Below are 23,235 nucleotides of genomic sequence, written 5' to 3' on the forward strand. Positions count from 1 at the left end.
CCAACTCGAAGACCAAACTTTTGAAATTACAAAAGCAGAGGATCAAACAGAAGAACAAATAAAGAAAAATGAAGAGAGCTGAAAGGACTTATGGAACACATTCAAGTGGAACAACATGAACATTATGGGAGTCACAAAATAGGAGAGAAAGGAGCAGAGAAGCAATCTGAAGAAATAATAGCCAAAAATTCCCAAGCCCAAGGAGACAAATAGAAAATCAAGTTGGGACTCCAATTGAGATAGGTCTAAAGAGACCTATCCTGAGGCACATTATAAACATATCATCAAAAGCCACAAGCAAAGAGAGAATCTTGAAAGCAACAAGAGAGAAACAACTTGTTATGCACAAGACAGTGCCTATTAGATTATCAGCAGGTTTTCAACCGAGATCTTGCAGTCTAGAGGGAAGTGGAATGATAAAAATCAATGAAAAAACACTGCGAATCAAGAATACTATATCCAGCAAAACTATCCTTTAAAAAAGAGAAGAAAGACTTTCCCAAACGAAAAATGAAGAAGTTTATCATCACTGGATCAGGCCTATATGAAATGCTTAAAGAAGTCCTACAAGTTAAAGCAAAGGGACAATAAGCAGCAACAGAAAACCATGAAAAAGTCTAAAATCCCTGACAAAGTTAAGTATAGAAACAAATATAGAATCCTGTGGCTTGTATTGTAGATGAGTGTCTTTTCATTTGTTTGTATCTTCCTCAATTTCTTTCACTGACGTCTTTATTGTTGTCTAGTTTTTCAGTCATGTCCAACTCTTTGCAAACCCATAAACTGGTCCACCAGGTTTCTCTATCCATGAGATTTCCCAGGCAAGAATACTGGAACGGGTTGCCATTTCTTTTTTCCAGGGGATCTTCCCAACCTAGGGATTGAACCTATGTCTCCTGCTTGACAAGCAGATTCTTTACCACTGAGCCACCTGGTAAGCCAGAGATTAGCATGATGTGCTGTCTTATGTTTTCCAAATACAACTCTTTCACTTAGCTAAATTTTCTTTTGATGCAATGTTTAAGGTGATTGTTTTCTTAATTTTTCTAACAGATTTTTAATTTATAGAAATGCAACAGATTTCCATATATTAATTTTGCATCCTACAACTTTACAAAATTAGTTTATCAGTTGTTCAGTTTTATAAATTATCACTTCATGATTTTATATGTAGTTTTATGTCATTTGCAAATAGTGACAGTTTTACTCTGGCCTTTTCAGTAAGGATCCTTTGAATTGTTTTCTGTCTGTTTTCTATGGCCAGGACTTCCAATACTATGTTTAATAAAAGTGGCAAAAGTGAGTATCCTTTCTTGATCCCAGTCTTAAAATGTTTTCAGTATTTCACTAAGTATGATGATGGCTGTATGTTTATCATATATAACCTTTACTTATGTTCCTTTTCTACCCACTTAGTCAACTGTCTTTATCATAAATGGATGTTGAATTTTGCCAAAAGCTTTTTCTGCATCTATGGACTTGATCATATGATTTGATTTTTTTTTATTCTTCAATTTGTTAATGTTGCATATCACATGGATTCATTTGTGACTATTGAACCATCTTTGCATCCTTGAGCTAAATCCCACTTGACATGGTGTATATTTATTTTGAAGTCAACATGAATCTGCCACGGGTGCACATGTGTTCCCCATCCTGAACTCCCCTCCCACCTCCCTCGCCATCCCATCCCTCTGGGTCATCTCAGTGCACCAGCCCCGAGCACCCTGTATCATGCATCAAGGACTGATGCTAAAGCTCCAATACGTTGGCCACCTGATGTGACGAGCTGACTCATTGGAAAAGACTGTGAAGCTGGGAAAGATTGAAGGCAAAAGAAGAGGACAACAGGATAAGATGGTTGGATAGCATCACCAACTCAATGGACATGAATCTCAGCAAACTCTGGGAGATGGTGAAAGAAAGGGATGCCTGGAGTGCTGCAATCCGTGGGGTCTCAGTGTTGGACATGACTTAGCAACTGAACAACAACAATTTTCATTGTGTTGATTTTCATTGATCTGATTTGAACTGAAGCAGTTACTGGAAGAGAAGGATTTCATCATATTTCACTTGTTTTAATTTAACTCAGGATTATTTTCATTAACTCTTTTAATAAAGATTTAGTACTAACTGAGCAAAAATCTACTTTCACTTCTTTTCACACACAAAAAGTCATAAAGCACTTAACGTTTGAGTCTCACATATTTTGAAAAGGACTGTGCATACAATACAGAAGGTTGTTTTAGTTTATTTACTACAGAATCTGCAAGTCAAAGTTCAATGCTACTTTGGATCTTGCTGGAAGAATTTTTACAAAGTAAACATGTAACAGATGTGATCATCAACTGCTAGAGTTACTCAGCAAATTATTTATCTCTAATAAATCGCTAATTACTTACCTGACCTTAAAACAACACGGAGAAACAGCTTCCACTATCCTGATGGAAGAGCCAGTTGAGGAGAAAGTGTGGCCAGGATCAACACACACTTAGTGTGACATTGCAGCTGGAAATATTTTTTCCCTTGAACTTTTCTAGATAGTCATTTTGCCTCCTTTTGAGGATCACCGGCTCATCCTTGATGGCCTTTCAGGACCTTCTGGATCAAGTTGGAGGCCTGGGGAGATTCCAGGTCCTTCAGATGGTTTTCTTTTGTATCTCTAGCCTCATAGTGTACCCTCACATCCTACTGGAGAACTTCACTGCAGCCATCCCTGATCATCGCTGCTGGGTCCACATCTTGGACAATGACACTGGCTCTGTTAATGACACTGGGACCCTCAGTCAAGATGCCCTCCTGAGAATCTCCGTCCCACTGGACTCAAACCTGAGGCCAGATAAGTGTCGTCGCTTCAGCCACCCCCAGTGGCAGTTCCTTTACCTGAATGGGACCTTCCCCAACATGACTGACCTGGACACAGAGCCCTGTGTGGACGGCTGGATGTACGACCGAAGTACCTTCTCCTCCACCATCGTAACTGAGGTAAGAGGCTCCATTTACCTCTTGTGAGTACATGATCTGGGTGTTTAGGGGTAACAGAATAATGAACATGCTTCTAGCCTTTAGTCACTAGGTAGGTGTTCATTCTTCATCCTTTCAGGAAATATCAGTTACCTCTATTAAATGCCAGGCACCTACATATTTAATGAATCTGCTGTTGCTGCTGCTGCTAAGTCACTTCAGTCGTGTCTGACTCTGTGCGACCCCATAAACAGCAGCCCACTGTCTAACAAATTCCAAAATAGAAATGAACCCTTATATTATAGTACTTTTATTCTTGGGATGACCAAAGTCTAAACAAGTAATTTATGTAATGTGTTTAAAATATTATACCAGGTCAGTAATGTTCATCGTTTGATTGCATATTACAAATATTTACTAGACTGATGAAAAACTCCATTCCCAGACTATATTCTGGAGCAATCATATTACATCTACTGTAAAGTTCTAATTAGTAAAATTTTACATCTCCTCAAGTGAGTTCACTCTGTGGCCAAGACTGAGAACTACTTAGGTTGATGTAAACTAGAGATTATTAAAACCAACAGATTTAGAGTACACTTCCCTAAGGAAGTTATGTTTAAATGAGACCTGAACTAATGTAGAAAAAAAGAAGCTGAAGAGGGTGATAAAGGCCCAAAATATTGAACTTTGCAAGTTATATTAAGAAGTTTTGACCAGATTTCCACTGAGAGATTGTTTATTTTTTATCGGAGGATAATTGCTTACAAAGTTGTGTTGGTTTCTGCCATACAACAATATGAATAAACCTTAAGTATACATATTCCATTCCCTCTTGAATCTCCCTCCCACCTCCACATCCTACCCCTCTAGGTTGTCACAGAACACTGGGTTGAGCTCCCCGCATTATAGAGCTGTTTTCCACTAGCTATTTTACATATGGAAATGAGATTTTGAGCTGCTGTGAAGCTCTACAGTGATGGTGTCCTTCTCTTTCAGTGGGACCTTGTATGTAAATCTCAGTCACTGATCTCAGTGGCTAAATTCCTAGTCATGAGTGGAATTCTGGTGGGAGGCATCATATATGGCTATTTATCAGACAGGTGAGTATCTCTCAATCATAGCTTTCTTTATTCTCAAGTACTTTCAGCTTATAAATTATACTTTCATTAAAGAAATATATATTTCAACTTAGTTTTCAGTTCAGTTCACTTCAGTCGCTCAGTCGTGTCCTGCTCTTTGCGACTCCATGAATCACAGCACGCCAGGCCTCCCTGTCCATCACCAACTCCCGGAGTTCACCCAGACTCATGTCCATCGAGTCAGTGATGCCATCCAGCCATCTCATCCTCTGTCATCCCCTTCTCCTCCTGCCCCCAATTCCTCCCACCATCAGAGTCTTTTCCAATGAGTCAATTCTTTGCATGAGGTGGCCAAAGTACTAGAGTTTCAGCTTTAGCATCATTCCTTCCTAAGTAATCCCAGGGCTGATCTTCAGAATGGACTGGTTGGATCTCCAAGCAGTCCAGGGGACTCTCAAGAGTCTTCCCCAACACCACAGTTCAAAAGCATCAATTCTTCGGTGCTCAGCCGTCTTCACAGTCCAACTCTCACATCCATACAGGACCACAGGAAAAACCATAGCCTTGACTAGACGGACCTTAGTCAGCAAGGTAATGTCTATGCTTTTGAATATACTATCTAGGTTGGTCATAACTTTTCTTCCAAGGAGTAAGCATCCTTTAATTTCATGGCTGCAGTCTTATGAAGCATCAGTCATAACAATTGAGAAGTCTTTTATTTAACTTTGTTTTTTTTTAATTGTCTTTTTTTTTTTTTTTTACTTTATTTTGCTTTACAATACTGTATTGGTTTTGCCATACATTGACATGAATCTGCCACGGGTGTACATGAGTTCCCAATCCTGAACCCCCCTCCCACCTCCCACCCCATATCACCTCTCTGAATCATCCCCGTGCACCAGCCCCAAGCATTCTGTATCCTGTATCGAACGTAGACTGGCGATTTGTTTCTTACCATAGTATACAAGTTTCAATGTCATTCTCCCAAATCATCCCATCCTCTCCGTCTCCCACAGAGTCTAAAAGTCCGTTCTATACATCTGTGTCTCTTTTGCTGTCTCGCATACAGGGTTATCATTACCATATTTCTAAATTCCATATATATGTGTTAGTATACTGTATTGGTGTTTTTCTTTCTGGCCTACTTCACTCTCATTAGAACTGATTCAAATGTATTCTTTTTAATGGCTGAGTAATACTCCACTGTGTATATGTACCACAGCTTTCCTATCCATTCATCTGCTGATGGGCATCTAGGTTGTTTCCATGTCCTGGCTATTATAAACAGTGCTGTGATGAACATTGGGCTACATGTCTCTTTCAGTTCTAGTTTCCTCGGTGTATATGCCCAGCAGTAGGATTGCTGGGTCATAAGGCAGTTCTATTTGCAATTTTTTAATGAATCTCCACCCTGTTCTCCATAGTGGCTGTACTAGTTTGCATTCCCACCAACAGGGTAAGAGGGTTTCCTTTTCTCCACATCCTCTCCAGCCTTTATTGCTTGTAGACTTTTGGATCGCTGCCATTCTGACTGGTGTGAAATGGTACCTCATTGTGGGTTTGATTTGCATTTCTCTGATAATGAGTGATGTTGAGCATCTGCTGTGATGTATGTTGGAGAGGGTTTTGCCTATGTTCTCCTCTAGGAGTTTTATAGTTTCTGGTCTTACATTTAGATCTTTAATCCATTTTGAGTTTATTTTTGTGTATGGTGTTAGAAAGAGTTCTAGTTTCATTCTTTTACAAGTGGTTGACCAGTTTTCCCAGCACCACTTGTTAAAGAGATTGTCTTTATTTTTTTTTTAAGAGATTGTCTTTTCTCCATTGTATATTCTTGCCTCCTTTGTCAAAGATAAGGTGTCCATAGGTGTGTGGATTTATCTCTGGGCGTTCTATTTTGTTCCATTGATCTATATTTCTGTCTTTGTGCCAGTACCATAATGTCTTGATGACTGTGGCTTTGTAGTAGAGCCTGAAGTCAGGCAGGTTGATTCCTCCAGTTCCATTCTTCTTTCTCAAGATTGCTTTGGCTATTAGAGGTTTTTTGTATTCCCATACAAATTGTGAAACTATTTGTTCTAGCTCTGTGAAAAATACCACTGGTAGCTTCATAGGGATTGCATTGAATCTGTAGATTGCTTTGGGGAGTATACTCATTTTCACTATATTGATTCTTCCAATCCATGAACATGGTATATTTCTCCATCTATTAGTGTCCTCTTTGATTTCTTTCATCAGTGTTTTCTAATTTTCTATATATAGGTCTTTAGTTTCTTTATGTAGGTATATTCTTAAGTATTTTATTCTTTTCTTTGCAATGGTGAATGAAATTGTTTCCTTAATTTCTCTTTCTATTTTCTCATTACTAGTGTATAGGAATGCAAGGGATTTCTGTGTGTTGATTTTGGTTTTGTTTTTTTTTTTTAGTCTTTAGTTTTTTATTTTTTAATTTTTAAAATCTTTAATTCTTACATGCGTTCCCAAACATGAACCCCCTCCTACCTCCCTCCCCATAACATCTCTCTGGGTTATCCCCATGCACCAGCCCCAAGCATGCTGCACCCTGCATCAGACATAGACTAGCGATTCAATTCTTACATGATAGTATACATGTTAGAATGCCATTCTCCCAAATCATCCCACCCTCTCCCTCTCCTTCTGAGTCCAAAAGTCCGTTATACACATCTGTGTCTCTTTTCCTGTCTTGCATACAGGGTCGTCATTGCCATTTTCCTAAATTCCATATATATGTGTTAGTATACTGTATTGGTGTTTTTCTTTCTGGCTTACTTCACTCTGTATAATTGGCTCCAGTTTCATCCATCTCATCAGAACTGATTCAAATGAATTCTTTTTAACGGCTGAGTAATACTCCATTGTGTATATGTACCACAGCTTTCTTATCCATTCGTCTGCTGATGGACATCTAGGTTGTTTCCATGTCCTGGCTACTATAAACAGTGCTGCGATGAACATTGGGGTACATGTGTCTCTTTCAATTCTGGTTTCCTTGGTGTGTATGCCCAGGAGTGGGATTGCTGGGTCGTAAGGTAGTTCTATTTGCAATTTTTTAAGGAATCTCCACACTGTTCTCCATAGTGGCTGTACTAGTTTGCATTCCCACCAACAGTGTAGGAGGGTTCCCTTTCTCCACACCCTCTCCAGCATTTATTGCTTGTAGACTTTTGGATACCAGCCATTCTGACTGGTGTGAAGTGGTACCTCATTGTGGTTTTGATTTGCGTTTCTCTGATAATGAGTGATGTTGAGCATCTTTTCATGTGTTTGTTAGCCATCCGTATGTCTTCTTTGGAGAAATGTCTATTTAGTTCTTTGGCCTATTTTTTGATTGGGTCATTTATTTTTCTGGAATTGAGCTGCATAAGTTGCTTGTATATTTTTGAGATTAGTTGTTTGTCAGTTGCTTCATTTGCTATTATTTTCTCCCATTCAGAAGGCTGTCTTTTCACCTTGCTTATATTTTCCTTTGTTGTGCAGAAGCTTTTAATTTTAATTAGATCCCATTTGTTTATTTTTGCTTTTATTTCCAGCATTCTGGGAGGTGGATCATAGAGGATCCTGCTGTGATTTATGTCTGAGAGTGTTTTGCCTATGTTCTCCTCTAGGAGTTTTATAGTTTCTGATCTTACATTTAGATCTTTAATCCATTTTGAGTTTATTTTTGTGTGCGGTGTTAGAAAGTGATCTAGTTTCATTCTTTTACAAGTGGTTGACCAGTTTTCCCAGCACCACTTGTTAAAGAGATTGTCTTTACTCCATTGTATATTCTTGCCTCCTGTGTCAAAGATAAGGTGTCCATAGGTGTGTGGATTTATCTCTGGGCGTTCTATTTTGTTCCATTGATCTATATGTCTGTCTTTGTGCCAGTACCATACTCTCTTGATGACTGTGGCTTTGTAGTAGAGCCTGAAGTCAGGCAGGTTGATTCCTCCAGTTCCATTCTTCTTTCTCAAGATTGCTTTGGCTATTCGAGGTGTTTTGTATTTCCATACAAATCTTGAAATTATTTGTTCTAGTTCTGTGAAAAATGTGGCTGGTAGCTTGATAGGGATTGCATTGAATTTGTAAATTGCTTTGGGTAGTACACTCATTTTCACTATATTGATTCTTCCAATCCATGAACATGGTATATTTCTCCATCTATTAGTGTCCTCTTTGATTTCTTTCATCAGTGTTTTATAGTTTTCTACATGTAGGTCTTTAGTTTCTTTAGGTAGATATATTCCTAAGTATTTTATTCTTTTCGTTGCAGTGGTGAATGGAATTGTTTCCTTAATTTCTTTTTCTACTTTCTCATTATTCGTGTATAGGAATGCAATGGATTTCTGTGTGTTGATTTTATATCCTGCAACTTTACTATATTCATTGATGAGCTCTAGTAATTTTCTGGTGGAGTCTTTAGGGTTTTCCATGTAGAGGATCATGTCATCTGCAAACAGTGAGAGTTTTACTTCTTCTTTTCCAATTTGGATTCCTTTTATTTCTTTTTCTGCTCTGATTGCTGTGGCCAAAACTTCCAGAACTATGTTGAATAGTAGTGGTGAAAGGGGACACCCTTGTCTTGTTCCTGACTTTAGGGAAATGCTTTCAATTTTTCACCATTGAGGATAATGTTTGCTGTGGGTTTGTCATAGATAGCTTTTATTATGTTGAGGTATGTTCCTTCTATTCCTGCTTTCTGGAGAGTTTTTATCATAAATGGATGTTGAATTTTGTCAAAGGCCTTCTCTGCATCTATTGAGATAATCATATGGTTTGTATTTTTCAATTTGTTAATGTGGTGAATTACATTGATTGATTTGCGGATATTGAAGAATCCTTGCATCCCTGGGATAAAGCCCACTTGGTCATGGTGTATGATCTTTTTAATGTGTTGTTGGATTCTGATTGCTAGAATTTTGTTGAGGATTTTTGCATCTATGTTCATCAGTGATATTGGCCTGTAGTTTTCTTTTTTTGTGGCATCTTTGTCAGGTTTTGGTATTAGGGTCATGGTGGCCTCATAGAATGAGTTTTGAAGTTTACCTTCCTTTGCAATTTTCTGGAAGAGTTTGAGTAGGATAGATGTTAGCTCTTCTCTAAATTTTTGGTAGAATTCAGCTGTGAAGCCGTCTGGACCTGGGCTTTTTTTTGCTGGAAGATTTCTGATTACAGTTTCAATTTCCATGCTTGTGATGGCTCTGTTAAGATTTTCTATTACTTCCTGGTTCAGTTTTGTAAAGTTGTACTTTTCTAAGAATTTGTCCATTTCTTCCACGTTGTCCATTTTATTGGTATATAATTGCTGATAGTAGTATCTTATGATCCTTTGTATTTCTGTGTTGTCTGTTGTGATCTCTCCATTTTCATTTCTAATTTTATTGATTTGATTTTTCTCTCTTTGTTCCTTGATGAGTCTGGCTAATGGTTTGTCGATTTTATTTATCCTGTCAAAGAATCAGCTTTTGGCTTTGTTGATTCTTGCTTTGGTCTCTTTTGTTTCTTTTGCATTTATTTCTGCCCTAATTTTTAAGATTTCTTTCCTTCTACTAACTCTGGGGTTCTCCATTTCTTCCTTTTCTAGTTGCTTTAGGTGTAGAGTTAGGTAATTTTTTTTTCTTGTTTCTTGAGGTATGCCTGTATTGCTATGAACTTTCCTCTTAGCACTGCTTTTATAGTGTCCCACAGGTTTTGGGTTGTTGTGTTTTCATTTTCATTCATTTCTATGCATAATTTGATTTCTTTTTTGATTTCTTCTGTGATTTGTTGGTTATTCAGAAGCATGTTGTTCAGCCTCCATATGTTGGAATTTTTAATAGTTTTTCTCCTGTAATTGAGATCTAATCTCAATGCATTATGGTCAGAAAAGATGCTTGGAATGATTTCAATTTTTTTGAATTTATCAGGCTTAGAGTTATGGCCCAGGATGTGATCTATCCTGGAGAAGGTTCTGTGAGCATTTGAGAAAAAGGTGAAATTCATTGTTTTGTGGTGAAATATCCTATGGACATCAGTTACGTCTAACTGGTCTATTGTATCATTTAAAGTTTGCGTTTCTTTGTTTATTTTCTGTTTAGTTGGTCTGTCCATAGATGTGAGTGGGGTATTAAAGTCTCCCACTATTATTGTGTTATTGTTAATTTCCCCTTTCATACTTGTTTTGTCTTACATATTGCAGAGCTCCTATGTTGGGTGCACATATATTTATAATTGTTATATCTTCCTCTTGTATTGATCCTTTAATCATTATGTAGTGGCCTTCTTGGTCTCTTTTCACAGCCTTTGTTTTAAAGTCTATTTTATCAGATATGAGTATTGCTATTCCTGCTTTCTTTTGGTCTCTATTTGCGTGGACTATTGTTTTCCAGCCCTTCACTTTCAGTCTGTATGTGTCCCTTGTTTTGAGGTGGGTCTCTTGTAGGCAGCATATAGAGGGGTCTTGTTTTTGTATCCATTCAGCCAGTCTTTGCCTTTTGGTTGGGGCATTCAATCCATTTAGGTTTAAGGTAATTATTGATAAGTATGATCCCATTGCCATTTACTTTATTGTTTTGGGTTCAGGTTTATATGCCCTTTTGTGTTTCCTGTCTAGAGAACATCCTTTAGCATTTGTTGGAGAGCTGGTTTGGTGGTGCTGAATTCTCTCAGCTTTTGCTTGTCTGTAAAGCTTTTGATTTCTCCTTCATATTTGAATGAGATCCTTGCTGGGTACAGTAATCTGGGCTATAGGTTATTTTCTTTCATCACTTTAAGTATGTCTTGCCATTCCCTCCTGGCCTGAAACGTTTCTATTGAAAGATCTGCAGTTATCCTTATGGGAATCCCCTTGTGCATTATTTGTTGTTTTTCCCTTGCTGCTTTTAATATTTGTTCTTTGTGTTTGATCTTTGTTAATTTGATTAATATGTGTCTTGGGGTGTTTCGCCTTGGGTTTATCCTGTTTGAAACTCTCTGAGTTTCTGGACTAGGGTGATTATTTCTTTCCCCATTTTAGGGAAGTTTTCAACTAATATCTCCTCAAGTATTTTCTCATAGTCTTTCTTTTGGTCTTCTTCTTCTGGGACTCCTATAATTCGAATGTTGGAGTGTTTCATATTGTCCTGGAGGTCTCTGAGATTGTCCTCATTTCTTTTAATTCATTTTTCTTTTTTCCTCTCTGATTCATTTATTGGTACCATTCTATCTTCTGTTTCACTAATCCTATCTTCTGCCTCTGATATTCTACTATTTGTTGCCTCCAGAGTGTTTCTGATCTCATTTATTGCATTATTCATTATATATTGACTCTTTTTTATTTCTTCTAGGTCCTTGTTAAACCTTTCTTGCATCTTTTCAATCCTTGTCTCCAGGCTATTTATCTGTGATTCCATTTTGATTTCAAGATTTTGGATAATTTTCACTATCATTATTTGGAATTCTTTCTCAGGTAGATTCCCTATATCTTCCTCTTTTGTTTGGTTTGGTGGGCATTTCTCATGTTCCTTTACCTGCTGAGTATTCCTCTGTCTCTTCATCTTGGTTATATTGCTGCATTTGGGGTGGCCTTTCTGTATTCTGGGAATTTGTGGAGTTCTCTTTATTATGGAGTTTCCTCGCTGTGGGTGGGGTTGTATCAGTGGCTTGTCAAGGTTTCTCGGTTAGGGAAGCTTGTGTCGGAGTTCTGGTGGGTAAAGCTGGATTTCTTCTCTCTGGAATGCAATGAAGTGTCCAGTAATGAGTTACGAGACGTCTATGGTTTGGGAGTAACTTGAGCTGCCTGTATATTGAAGCTCAGGGGTGTGTTCCTGTGTTGCTGGAGAATTTGTGTGGTATATCTTGCTCTGGAACTTGTTGGCCCTTGGGTGGTGCTTGGTTTCAGTGTAGGTATGGAGGCATTTGATGAGCTCCTGTCGATTAATGTTCCCTGGATTCAGGAGTTCTCTGATGTTCTCAGGATTTGGACTTAAGCCTCCTGCTTCTGGTTTTCAGTTTTATTTTTACAGTAGCCTCAAGACTTTTCCATCTATATAGCACCAATGATAGAACATCTAGGTTAAAGATGAAAAGTTTCTCCACAATGAGGGACACCCAGAGAGGTTCACTGAGTTACATGGAGAAGAGAAGAGGGAGGGGGTAGTTAGAGGTGATTGGAATGAGATGAGGTGGGATCAAAAGAGGAGAGAGCAAGCTAGTCAGTAATCACTTCCTTATGTGCACTCCTCAGTCTGGACCGCTCAGAGATGTTCACAGACTTATACAGAGAAGAGGAGAGGAAGGAGACAGAGGTGGCCAGGAGGATAAAAGAGGGAAATGAAAAGGAGAGAGACAGATCCAGCCAGTAACCAGTTTCCTAAGTGTTCTCCATTGTCTGGAATACACAGAGATTCACAGAGTTGGGTAGAGAAGAGAAGGGGGAGGGAGGAGACAGAGACAACCTGGTGGAGAAAAAGGAGAGTCCAAAGGAGGAGAGAGTGGTCAAGCCAGTAATCTCGCTCTCAGGTAAAATTGGGTACTGAAGATTGGGTTTTTAAATGTACAAAATTGACAAGAAATACCAAAAAGCAAAGATTAAAAATCTAGAGTAGAGGTTGGATTTTCAAAAATACAATATTAAAGAAAAGAAGAACAAGAAGAAAGAAAAAAAAGTCATGAGAATTATTAAAAAACAACAACAACCACAAAAAATACATATATATGGCATTTGCTTTAAAAATAGGGTCTTTTTTTTGAAAAGTGATAGTAGGTTATAAAAATTAAAATTAAAGGAGAAATAGAGGACTTAAAAATTTTTTAAAGTTTAAAAAAAAGAAGAAAAAGAAAAGAAGAAACAATCAAACAACATCATCAACAACAACAAAAACGAGAGAATGGTCATAAAAATAATAAAGATATTTTTGGGACTTTCTCTGGTGTTGCGGGCAGTGTGGGGTCACTTCCAAGGCGGTTCCCTCTGTTTAGCTTCTTCTGTTTGCTGGTCTCTTCAGTGTCTGATTTCCACCCTGACACATGGGGGCAGTGGTGGACACTATTTTTCTTTTAGGCTCACTTGTTCAGTCGCGCTGTGGGGAGGGAGGGATGCTGCAAACAAATAACACTGGTGTGTGCTCGCAGTGTCTCAGCTACGCTGGGCATGCCCCTGCACATGGCACACACCGCTCAGGCTCTATGTTGCTCTGCCAGGAACAGTCTGAGGCTGGCCCTAGGCTGCATGCACCTCCCTGGTCTAAGCCACTCAGGCTCGGCTCTCAGGTAGCCCTCAGAGGTGCAGATTCGGTTGGGCCTGCGTTTTGTGCCCTTCCCAGGACCGAGTAGCTCAGGTGTTTAGCGAGTGCAGTCACTGTGACTTATCACCTTTCCCTGCTGCTCAGTTTTCTGGGTGTACCACTGGCGCCCCTTGTCAGGCAGATGGTGACTGTCCAGAACCCCAAGAAGTCTTAGTTAGCAAAGAAGCCAGCTTGCAGTTTGGTAAGTAAAGTCTTTCCGGGGCTGCAATTGCCCCCTTCCAGCCCTTACGGCTCTGGCTGCCTGTCACTGGCGGGGGATGGTCTGCAGCTGGCTATTTCTGTTCCATCCTTTGTTCTGTGTGTGATCCTGGCGGTGTCTTATGTTAGAGCTTTTTGTGTGGTAGCTATCCCACAGTCTGGTATGCTAGCCCAAGTTAGTTCGCTCTGGTTACATTTGGGGCATTCCAGCCCGATTCTTAAAAAGCACTGCTGCCCGCGCCTCCCTGCCCAGCCCCCGCTTGCTAGTGGCAGATGCAGGCATCCGTGCTGCTTCTCCACGGGGGGAGTTACCATTGGGCTCGTAATCTGTTGATTTTAATTATTCATTTATTTTTCTTCCCTGTTATGTTGCCCTCTGTGTTTCCAAGGCTTGCCACAGACTCGGCAGTGAGAGTGTTTCCTGGTGTTTGGAAACTTCTCTCTTTTAAGACTCCCTTCCTGGGACGGGACTCCCTTCCCGGGAAGGAGCTCCCTCTCTACCTCCTTTGTCTCTTTTTTCATCTTTTATATTTTTCCTACCTGTTTTTGAAGACAATGATCTGCTTTTCTGGGTGCCTGATGTCCTCTGCCAGCATTCAGAAGTTGTTTTGTAGAGTTTACTCAGCGTTGAGATGTTCTTTTGATGAATTTGTGGGGGAGAAAGTGGTCTCCCCGTCCTATTCCTCTGCCATCTTAGGACAGCCCCCTTTTATTTAACTTTGAATAATCATTGTGTCCATATAGTTAAATATTCAAAAAATTGCAACAAAAAAAGAATACTTATTACAATTACTTCATTATTACAAATACTTCAGTATTCTTGCCTTGAGAACCCCATGAATAGTACAAAAAGGCAAAAATGTAGGACACTGAAAGATGAATTCCCCAGGTCAGTAGGTGCCCAATATGCTACTGGAGATCAGTGGAGAACTAACTCTAGAAAGAATGAAGAGATGGAGCCAAAGCAAAAACAACACCCAGTTGTGGATGTGACTGATGATAGAAGCAAGGTCCAATGCTGTAAACAGCAATATTGCATAGGAACCTGGAATGTTGTGAATCAAGGCACATTGGAAGTGGTCAAACAGGAGATGGCAAGAGTGAACATTGACATTTTAGGAATCAGCGAACTAAAATGGAATGGAATGGGTAAATTTAACTCACATGACCATTATATCTGCTACTGTGGGCAGGAATTCCTTGGAAGAAATGGAGTAGCCATCATAGTCAACAAAAGAGTCTGAAATGCAGTACTTGAATGCAGTCTCAAAAACCACAGAATGATCTCTGTTTCTTTCCAAGGCAAACCATTCAATATCACAGTACTCTAAGTCTATGCCCTGGCCAGTAATGCTGAAGATGCTGAAGTTGAACGGTTCTATGAAAACCTACAAGACCTTTTAGAACTAACACCCCCAAAAGATGTCCTTTTCATTATAGGGGACGGGAATGCAAAAGTAGGAAGTCAAGAAACACCTGGAGTAACAGGCAAATTTGGCCTTCGAGTACAGAATGAAGCAGGGCAAAGGCTAATAGAGTTCTGCCAAGAGAATGCACTAGTCATAGCAAAAACCCTCTTCCAACAACACAAGAGAAGACTCTACACATGGACATCACCAGATGGCTAACACCAAAATCAGATTGATTGTATTCTTTGCAGCCAAAGATAGAGAAGCTCTATACAGTCAGCAAGAAAAAGACTGGGAGCTGACTGTGGCTCAGATCATGAACTACTTATTGCCAAATTGAAGAAAGTAGAGAAAACCACTAGACATTTAGCTGTGACCTAAGTCAAATCCCTTATGATTATACAGTGGAAGTGAGAAATAGATTTAAGGGACTAGATCTGATGGACAGAGTGCCTGATGAACAATGGATGGAGGTTTGTGACCTTCTACAGGAGACAGGGATCAAGACCATCCCCAAGAAAAAGAAAAGCAAAAAGTGAAATGGCTATCTGAGGAGTCCTTACAGATAGCTGTGAAAAGAAGAGAAGTGAAAAGCAAAAAAGAAAAGGAAAGATATACCCATTTGAATGCAGAGTTCCAAAAAATAGAAAGGAGAGATAAGAAAGCCTCAGTGGTCAATGCAAAGAAATAGAGGAAAACAACAGAATAGGAAAAATTAGAGATCTCTTCAAGAAAATTAGAGATACCAAGGGAACATTTCATGCAAAGATAGGCTCAATAAAGAACAGAAATGGTATGGACCTAACAGAAGCAGAAGATATTAAGAAGAAGTGGCAAAAATACACAGAAGAACTATACAAAAAAGATCTTCATGACCCAGATAGTCACAATGGTGTGATCACTCACCTAGAGCAAGACATCCTGGAATGTGAAGTCAAGTGGGCCTTAGCAAGTATCACTATGAACAAAGCTAGTGGAGGTGATGGAATTCCAGTTGAGCTATTTCAAATCCTAAAAGATGATGCTGTGAAAGTGCTGCACTCAATATGCCAGCAAATATGGAAAACTCAGCAGTGGCCACAGGACTGGAAAAGGTCAGTTTTCATTCCAATCCCAAAGAAAGGCAATGCCAAAGAATGCTCAAACTACCGCACAATTGTACTCATCTCACACGCTAGCAAAATAATGCTCAAAATCCTACTGCTGAAGCCAGATTTCAGCAATATGTGAAATGTGAACTTCCAGATGTTCAAGCTGGATTTAGAAGAGGCAGAGAAACCAGAGACCAAATTGCCAACATCTGCTGGATCATCAAAAAAGCAAGAGAGTTCCAAAAAAACATCTATTTCTGCTTTGTTGACTATGCCAAAGCCTTTGACTGTGTGGATCACAATAACCTGTGGAAAATTCTGAAAGAGATGGGAATACCAGAGCACCTGACCTGCCTCTTGAGAAACCTGTATGCAGGTCAGGAAGCAACAGTTAAAACTGGACATGGGCCAACAGACTGATTCCAAATAGGAAAAGGAGTATGTCAAGCTGTATATTGTCACCCTGCTTATTTAACTTTTATGCAGAGTACATCATGAGAAATGCTGGGCTGGAAGAAACACAAGCTGGAATCAAGATTGCCGGGAGAAATATCAATAACCTCAGATATGCAGATGACACCACCCTTATGGCAGAAAATGAAGAGGAGCTAAAAGCCTCTTGATGAAAGTGAAAGAGGAGAGTGGAAAAGTGGGCTTAAAGCTCAACATTCAGAAAATGAAGATCATGGCATCCAGTCCCATCACTTCATGGGAAATAGATGGGGAAACAGTTGAAACAGTGGCTGCCTTTATTTTGTTAGGCTGCAAAATCACTGCAGATGGTGATTGCAGCCATGAAATTAAAAGACGCTTACTCCTTGGAAGGGAAGTTATGATCAACCTAGATAACATATTCAAAAGCAGAGACATTACTTTGCCAACAAAGGTCCTTCTAGTCAAGGCTATGGTTTTTCCAGTGGTCATGTATGGATGTGAGAGTTGGACTGTGAAGAAAGCTGAGCGCCAAAGAATTGATGCTTTTGAACTGTGGTATTGGAGAAGATCTTGAGAGTCCCTTGGACTGCAAGGAGATCGAACCAGTCCATCCTAAAAGAGATCAGTCCTGGGTGTTCATTGGAAGGACTGATGCTGAAGCTGAGACTGGAATACTTTGGCCACCTGATGTGAAGAGCTGACTCATTTGAAAAGACCCTGATGCTGGGAAAGATTGAAGACGGGAGAAGAAGGGGACGACAGAGGATGAGATGGTTGGATGGCATCACCGAGTCAATGGACATGAGTTTGAGTAATCTCTGGGAGTTAGTGATGTACAGGGAGGCCTGGTGTGCTGTGGTCCATAGGGTTGTAAAGAGTCGGACACAATAGAGCAACTGAACTGAATTGAACGGTATTACAATTACAGTATTGTAGGACTTACGTAATTGCCCCAAGGATATAGATACACAAATGGAGAATTAACCAGTGCGATAAATGCCATTTTGTCAACACTAAGTTCTGCATACAAGATACAGAAACAACATCTCCATCAGACCCAGAAGCGTTTCTGGACAGAATTTAGAGAGGGAATGCCATAACATGTAATTTGGAAATTAACAGCTATCTATGGGAACAAAAAGAAGATGTGCCATGACATGGGATTCCACTTCTTTGCAGACATCATATGGCTAAAAGTGTTTTTATCCTTGGCCATGAATATTGTATTGATTTGTTCCTAAGCTCTGTTAGCTGAATGGTTATGGATGCTCAGAGAATGGTCATCACATCATAATTGCCCATGTGTGATGGGTATAAATCCTATTAAACTAAACATATGGGTACACAGCAATGTGTCATTAGTGGTCCATTGAAAAAGTATGCCATAATTTTAATTTTTGCAAAAACAGTTCTCTAAAGATAACTTTGACAACCATACAATTAATCCAATAACTGCTGTTTCAATATCTTTAAGTCCTGTGATAGTACTTCTTCTGAAATAGACAGTCATTGCCACCACTGAAGTATGTCTCCCACAGACACATTGGAGAACTGAGGAGAGTCTTATCACCCATCTGCATAATGGTAACTGTTGCTCAGCTGAAAACTATGAAACTGGAATTAGTGAAGCTCAGTCGTGTCCGACTCTTGCAACCCCATGGACTATACAGTCCATGGAATTCTCCAGGCCAGAATACTGGAGTGGGTAGCCTTTCCCTTCTCCAGAGGACCTTCCCAACCCAGGGGTCAAACCCAGGTCTCCCACATTGCAGGCAGATTCTTTACCAGCTGAGCCACAAAGGGAGCCCAAGAATACTGGAGTGGGTAGCCTATCCCTTCTCCAGCGGATCTTCCCGACCCAAGAATCAAACTGGGGTCTCCTGCATTGCAGGCGAATTCTTTAACAACTGAGCTATGAGGGAAGCCCCTATGAAATTGGCATATATCATAATAAATGTAAATTTGAAAACAGCTCAGAATCAGAGTACTCACTTTCAACAAACCTGTAACCCAGGCATCTGTGAAAATGTCATGAGAAAATGCAGAGATCAATATTCTTATTGAGTTATAATTGACAGATACAACTATATATATTTATAGTGTACAACATGATGTTTTGACATACGAATACAATATGAGCTACATTACTTGTATGTATTGAATTGGTCATACTATTTTTATCCTTCTTTACGTTAATGTGATGTATCACATTAATGATTGTGTATCTTGAACTATTCTTGCATCCCAGGGATAAATCCCACTTCCCACTTTATCAGTTCAGTTCAGTTCAGTCACTCAGTTGTGTCCAACTATTTGTGACCCCATGGACTGCAGCACACCAGGCTTACCTGTCCATCACCAACTCCCAGAGCTTGTTCAAACTCATATCCATAGAGTCAGTGATGGCATCCAACCATCTCATCTTCTGCATCCCCTTCTCCTCCTGCCTTCAATCTTTCCCAGCACCAGGGTCTTTTCCAATGAGTCAGTTCTTCACATCAGGTGGCCAAAGCATTGGAGCTTCAGCTTCAGCATCAGTCCTTCCAATGAATATTCAGGACTGATTTCCTTTAAGATTGACAGGTTTGATCTCACTGTCCAAGGGATTCTCAAGATCTTCTCCAACACCACAGTTCAAAAGCATCAATTCTTAGGCGCTCAGCTTTCTTTATGGTCCAACTCTCACATCCGTACATGACTACTGGCAAAACTGTAGCTTTGACTAGATGGACATTTTCAGCAAAGTAATGTTTCTGCTTTTTAATATGCTAAGTTTGTTATAGCTTTTCTTCCAAGGAGCTAGCACCTTTTAATTTCATGGCTATAATCACCATATGCAGTGATTTAGGAGCTCAAGAAAATAAAGTCTGCCACTGTTTCCATTGTTTCCCCATCTATTTGTCATGAAATGATGGGACTGGATGCATGATCTTAGTTTTTTGAATGTTCCATTTTAAGCCAGTTTTTTCACTCTCCTCGTTCACTTTCATCAAGAGGCTCTTTGGTTCCTCCCACTTTATCAGGGTGTATGATTCTTTAAGTGTACCATTAAATTAAGCTTGCTAATATTTTGTTGCTTCATGATTGGTTCTTAGTAGGTTGTATGTTTCTGAAATTTATCCATTCCTTAAAGGCCATCCAATTTGTTAGCATATAATTATTTGTAGTACATGCTTATGATTCTTTGTATTTCTGTGGTATCAGTTTTAATGTTTCCTCTCATTTCTGATTTTATTCATTTGAGTCTTCTCAATGAAGAAGTCTAGTTTTTGGTCAGTCTAGCTAATAGTTTGTCAATTTTGTTGATTAAAAAAAAACTCTGCTTCATTGATATTTTATATTTTCTAATCTCTATTTTATTTATCTCTGCTCTGATCTTTGTTACTTCCTTCCTCTGCTAGCTTTAAGTTTAGTTTCCTGGTTCCTTGAGGTGTAAAGTTGGGGTGCTAATTTGAGTTCTCTCTTTTTTAACATAAGAATTTATTGTTATAAATTGTGTTTAAAATTGTTTTAAAATGATTTTGCTGCATTCCAAGGCTTTTTTTATGTTGTACTTGCCTTTTCCTTGGTATCATATTTTTGTTTCTCTTTTGATTTCTTCTTTGATCCATTGATTGTCCTGGAGAGTGCTGTTTAATTTCATCATGTTTGTGAATTTTCAGTTTCCTTTTGTTATTAATTTCAAATTTTATAATAAATAACTTCCAATTTCCAAAGAGGTTGGAAAAGATACTCGATATAATTTTGTTGTTGTTTAGTTGCTAAGTCATGTCCGACTCTGAGACCCCATAGACTGTAGCACACCAGGCTTCCCTGTCCTTCACCCTTTCAGATATGACTGCAATCTTCTTAAATTTGTTAAAGCTTATTTCACGACCTAACTTATGATCTATCTTTTATGTGCGCTTGAGAAGTATGTATATTCTGCGACTGTTACATGCAATGTTCTACATATTCTATTAAGTTCCTTTAATCTAAAGTGTACTTCATATTTTCTATTTCTTCCTGGTTTATTTTTAGGAGACTACTCCTGTCTAAGAATTTATCCATTTCTTCCAGGTTGTCCATTTTATTGGCATGTAGTTGCTTGTAGTGGTCTTTTACAATCTTTTGTATTTTTGTGGTGTCCACTGTAACTTCTTTTTCATTTCTAATTTTATTGATTTGAGTCATCTCTTTTTTTTTCTGATGAGTTCAGTGAAAGGCTTATCAATTTTGCTTATCTTTTTGAACCAACTCTTAGTTTTATCTTTGCTATTGTTTTCTTCAATTCTATTTTATTTACTTCTCCTCTAATCTTTATGATTATTTCCTTTTACTATCTTTGGATTTTTGTTGTTGTTCTTCTCCTTCTTTCTCTAGTTGCTTTAGGTGTAAGGTTATGTTGTTAATTTGTGATTTTTCTTGCTTACTTAACCAAGATTGCATTGCTATAAACTTCCCTCCTATAATTGCTTTTTCCACATCCCATAGGTTTTGGATAGTGATGTTTGTTTGCAGATGACATGATTTCTATACATAGAAAATTTTAAAGGTGCTAGAGTTGAACTATGAAGAAGGCTGAGCACCGAAGAATTGATGCTTTTGAACTGTGGTTTTGGAGAAGACTCTTGAGAGTCCCTTGGACTGCAAGGAGATCCAACCAGTCCATTCTGAAGGAGATCAACCCTAGGATTTCTTTGGAAGGAATGATGCTAAAACTGAAACTCCAGTACTTTGGCCACCTCATGAGAAGAGTTGACTCATTGGAAAAGACTCTGATGCTGGGAGGGAATTGGGGGCAGGAGGAGAGGGGGCGACCGAGGATGAGATGGCTGGATGGCATCACTGACTCGATGGACTTGAGTCTGAGTGAACTCTGGGAGATGGTGATGAACAGGGAGGCCTGGCATGCTGCGATTCATGGGGTCACAAAGAGTCGGACACGACTGAGCGACTGAATTGAACTGAACCAGAAAACTACTAGAGCTCATCAACGAATTCAGTAAAGTTGTAGGATACAAAATTCATACACAGAAATTTGTTGCACTTCTATATGCTAACAACAAAAGAACAGAAAAAGAAATTAAAGAAACAATCCTACCTAAGGAGACAAAAGTGGCAAGAATACACAGAAGAACTGTACAAAAAGATCTTCACCACCCAGATAATCATGAAGGTATGATCACTCACACTCACCTAGAGCCAGACATCCTGGAATATGAAGTCAGGTGGGCCTTAGGAAGCATCGTTATGAACAAAGTTAGTGGAGGTGATGGAATTCCAGTGGAGCTATTTCAAATCCCGAAAGATGATGCTGTGAAAGTGCTGCACTCAATATGGCAGCAAATTTGGAAAGCTCATCAGAGGCCACAGGACTGGAAAATGTCAGTTTTCATTCCAATCCCAAAGAAAGGCAATGCCAAAGAATGCTCAAACTACCGCACAATTGCACTCATCTCACACGCTAGCAAAATAATGCTCAAAACCCTCCAAGCCAGGCTTCAGCAATATGTGATCCGTGAACTTCCAGATGTTCTAGCTGGATTTAGAAAAGGCAGAGGAACCAGAGACCAAATTGCCAACATCTGCTGGATCATCAAAAAAGCAAGAGAGTTCCAGAAAAACATCTATTTCTGCTTTATTGAGTATGCCAAAGCCTTTGACTATTTGGATCACAATAAACTGTGGAAAATTCTGAAAGAGATGGGAATACCAGAGCACCTGACCTGCCTGTTGAGAAATCTGTATGCAGGTCAGGAAGCAACAGTTAAAACTGGACATGGGCCAACAGATTGATTCCAAATAGGAGAAGGAGTATGTCAAGCTGTATATTGTCACCCTGCTTATTTAACTTACGTGCAGAGTACATCATGAGAAACAATGGGTTGGAAGAAGCACAAGCTGGAATCAAGATTGCTGGGAGAAATATCAATAACCTCAGATATGCAGATGAAACCACCCTAATGGCAGAAAGTGAAGAACTAAAGGGCCTCTTGATGAAAGTGAAAGAGGAGAGTGGAAAAGTGGGGTTAAAGCTCAACATTCAGAAAACGAAGATCATGGCATCCAGTCCTGTCACTTCATGGCAAATAGATGGAGAAACAGTGGAAACAGTGGCTGCCTTTATTTTGTTGGGCTGCAAAATCACTGCAGATGGTGATTGCAGCCATGAAATTAAAAGACGCTTACTCCTTGGAAGGGAGGTTATGACCAACATAAACAGCATATTCAAAAGCAGAGACATTACTTTGCCAACAAAGGTCCTTCTAGTCAAGGTTATGGTTTTTCTACTGGTCATGTATTGATGTGAGAGTTGGACCTGAATAATTGATGCTTTTGAACTGTGGTGTTGGAGAAGATCTTGAGAGTTCCTTGGACTGCAAGGCGATCGAACCAGTCCATCCTAAAGGAGATCAGTCCTGGGTGTTCATTGGAAGGACTGATGTTGAAGCTGGAACTCCAATACTTTGGCCTTCTTATGCGAAGAGCTGACTCATTTGAAAAGACTCTGATGCTGAGAAAGATTGAAGGCAGGAGGAGAACAGAACAACAGAGGATGAGATGGTTGGATGACATCACTGACACAATGGACACAATGGGTTAGGGTGGACTCCGAGAATTGGTGATGGACAGGGAGGCCTGGCGTGCTGTGTTTCATGGGTTCACAGAGAGTCAGACACGAATGAGTGACTTAACTGAAGGAGACAAAAGACCTACACTCTGAAAACTATAAGACCCTTATGAAAGAAATTGAAGACAATACAAATAGATGAAAATATATACTATGTTCTGGGATTGGAAGAATCAATAT

The 23,235-nt window shown here is 39.3% G+C and overlaps 1 protein-coding gene across 1 annotated transcript in view; it reads left to right on the forward strand.

Annotated features, from left to right (window-relative positions):
• Positions 1-2,438: 2,438 nt before the first annotated feature.
• The window catches only part of LOC101119346 (organic anion transporter 7-like), a 46,331-nt gene continuing 25,534 nt past the window's right edge, over positions 2,439-23,235 (forward strand). Inside the window, exons 1-2 of the mRNA XM_004019626.6 lie at positions 2,439-2,985; positions 3,964-4,067. Of these exons, the coding sequence (XP_004019675.4) occupies positions 2,584-2,985; positions 3,964-4,067 (506 nt within the window). The 5' untranslated portion in view covers positions 2,439-2,583. The remainder of the gene's footprint in view (positions 2,986-3,963; positions 4,068-23,235) is intronic.

The sequence above is a fragment of the Ovis aries genome, chromosome 21 (assembly GCF_016772045.2).
Source record: "Ovis aries strain OAR_USU_Benz2616 breed Rambouillet chromosome 21, ARS-UI_Ramb_v3.0, whole genome shotgun sequence".
NCBI classification, from domain to species: Eukaryota; Metazoa; Chordata; class Mammalia; order Artiodactyla; family Bovidae; genus Ovis; species Ovis aries.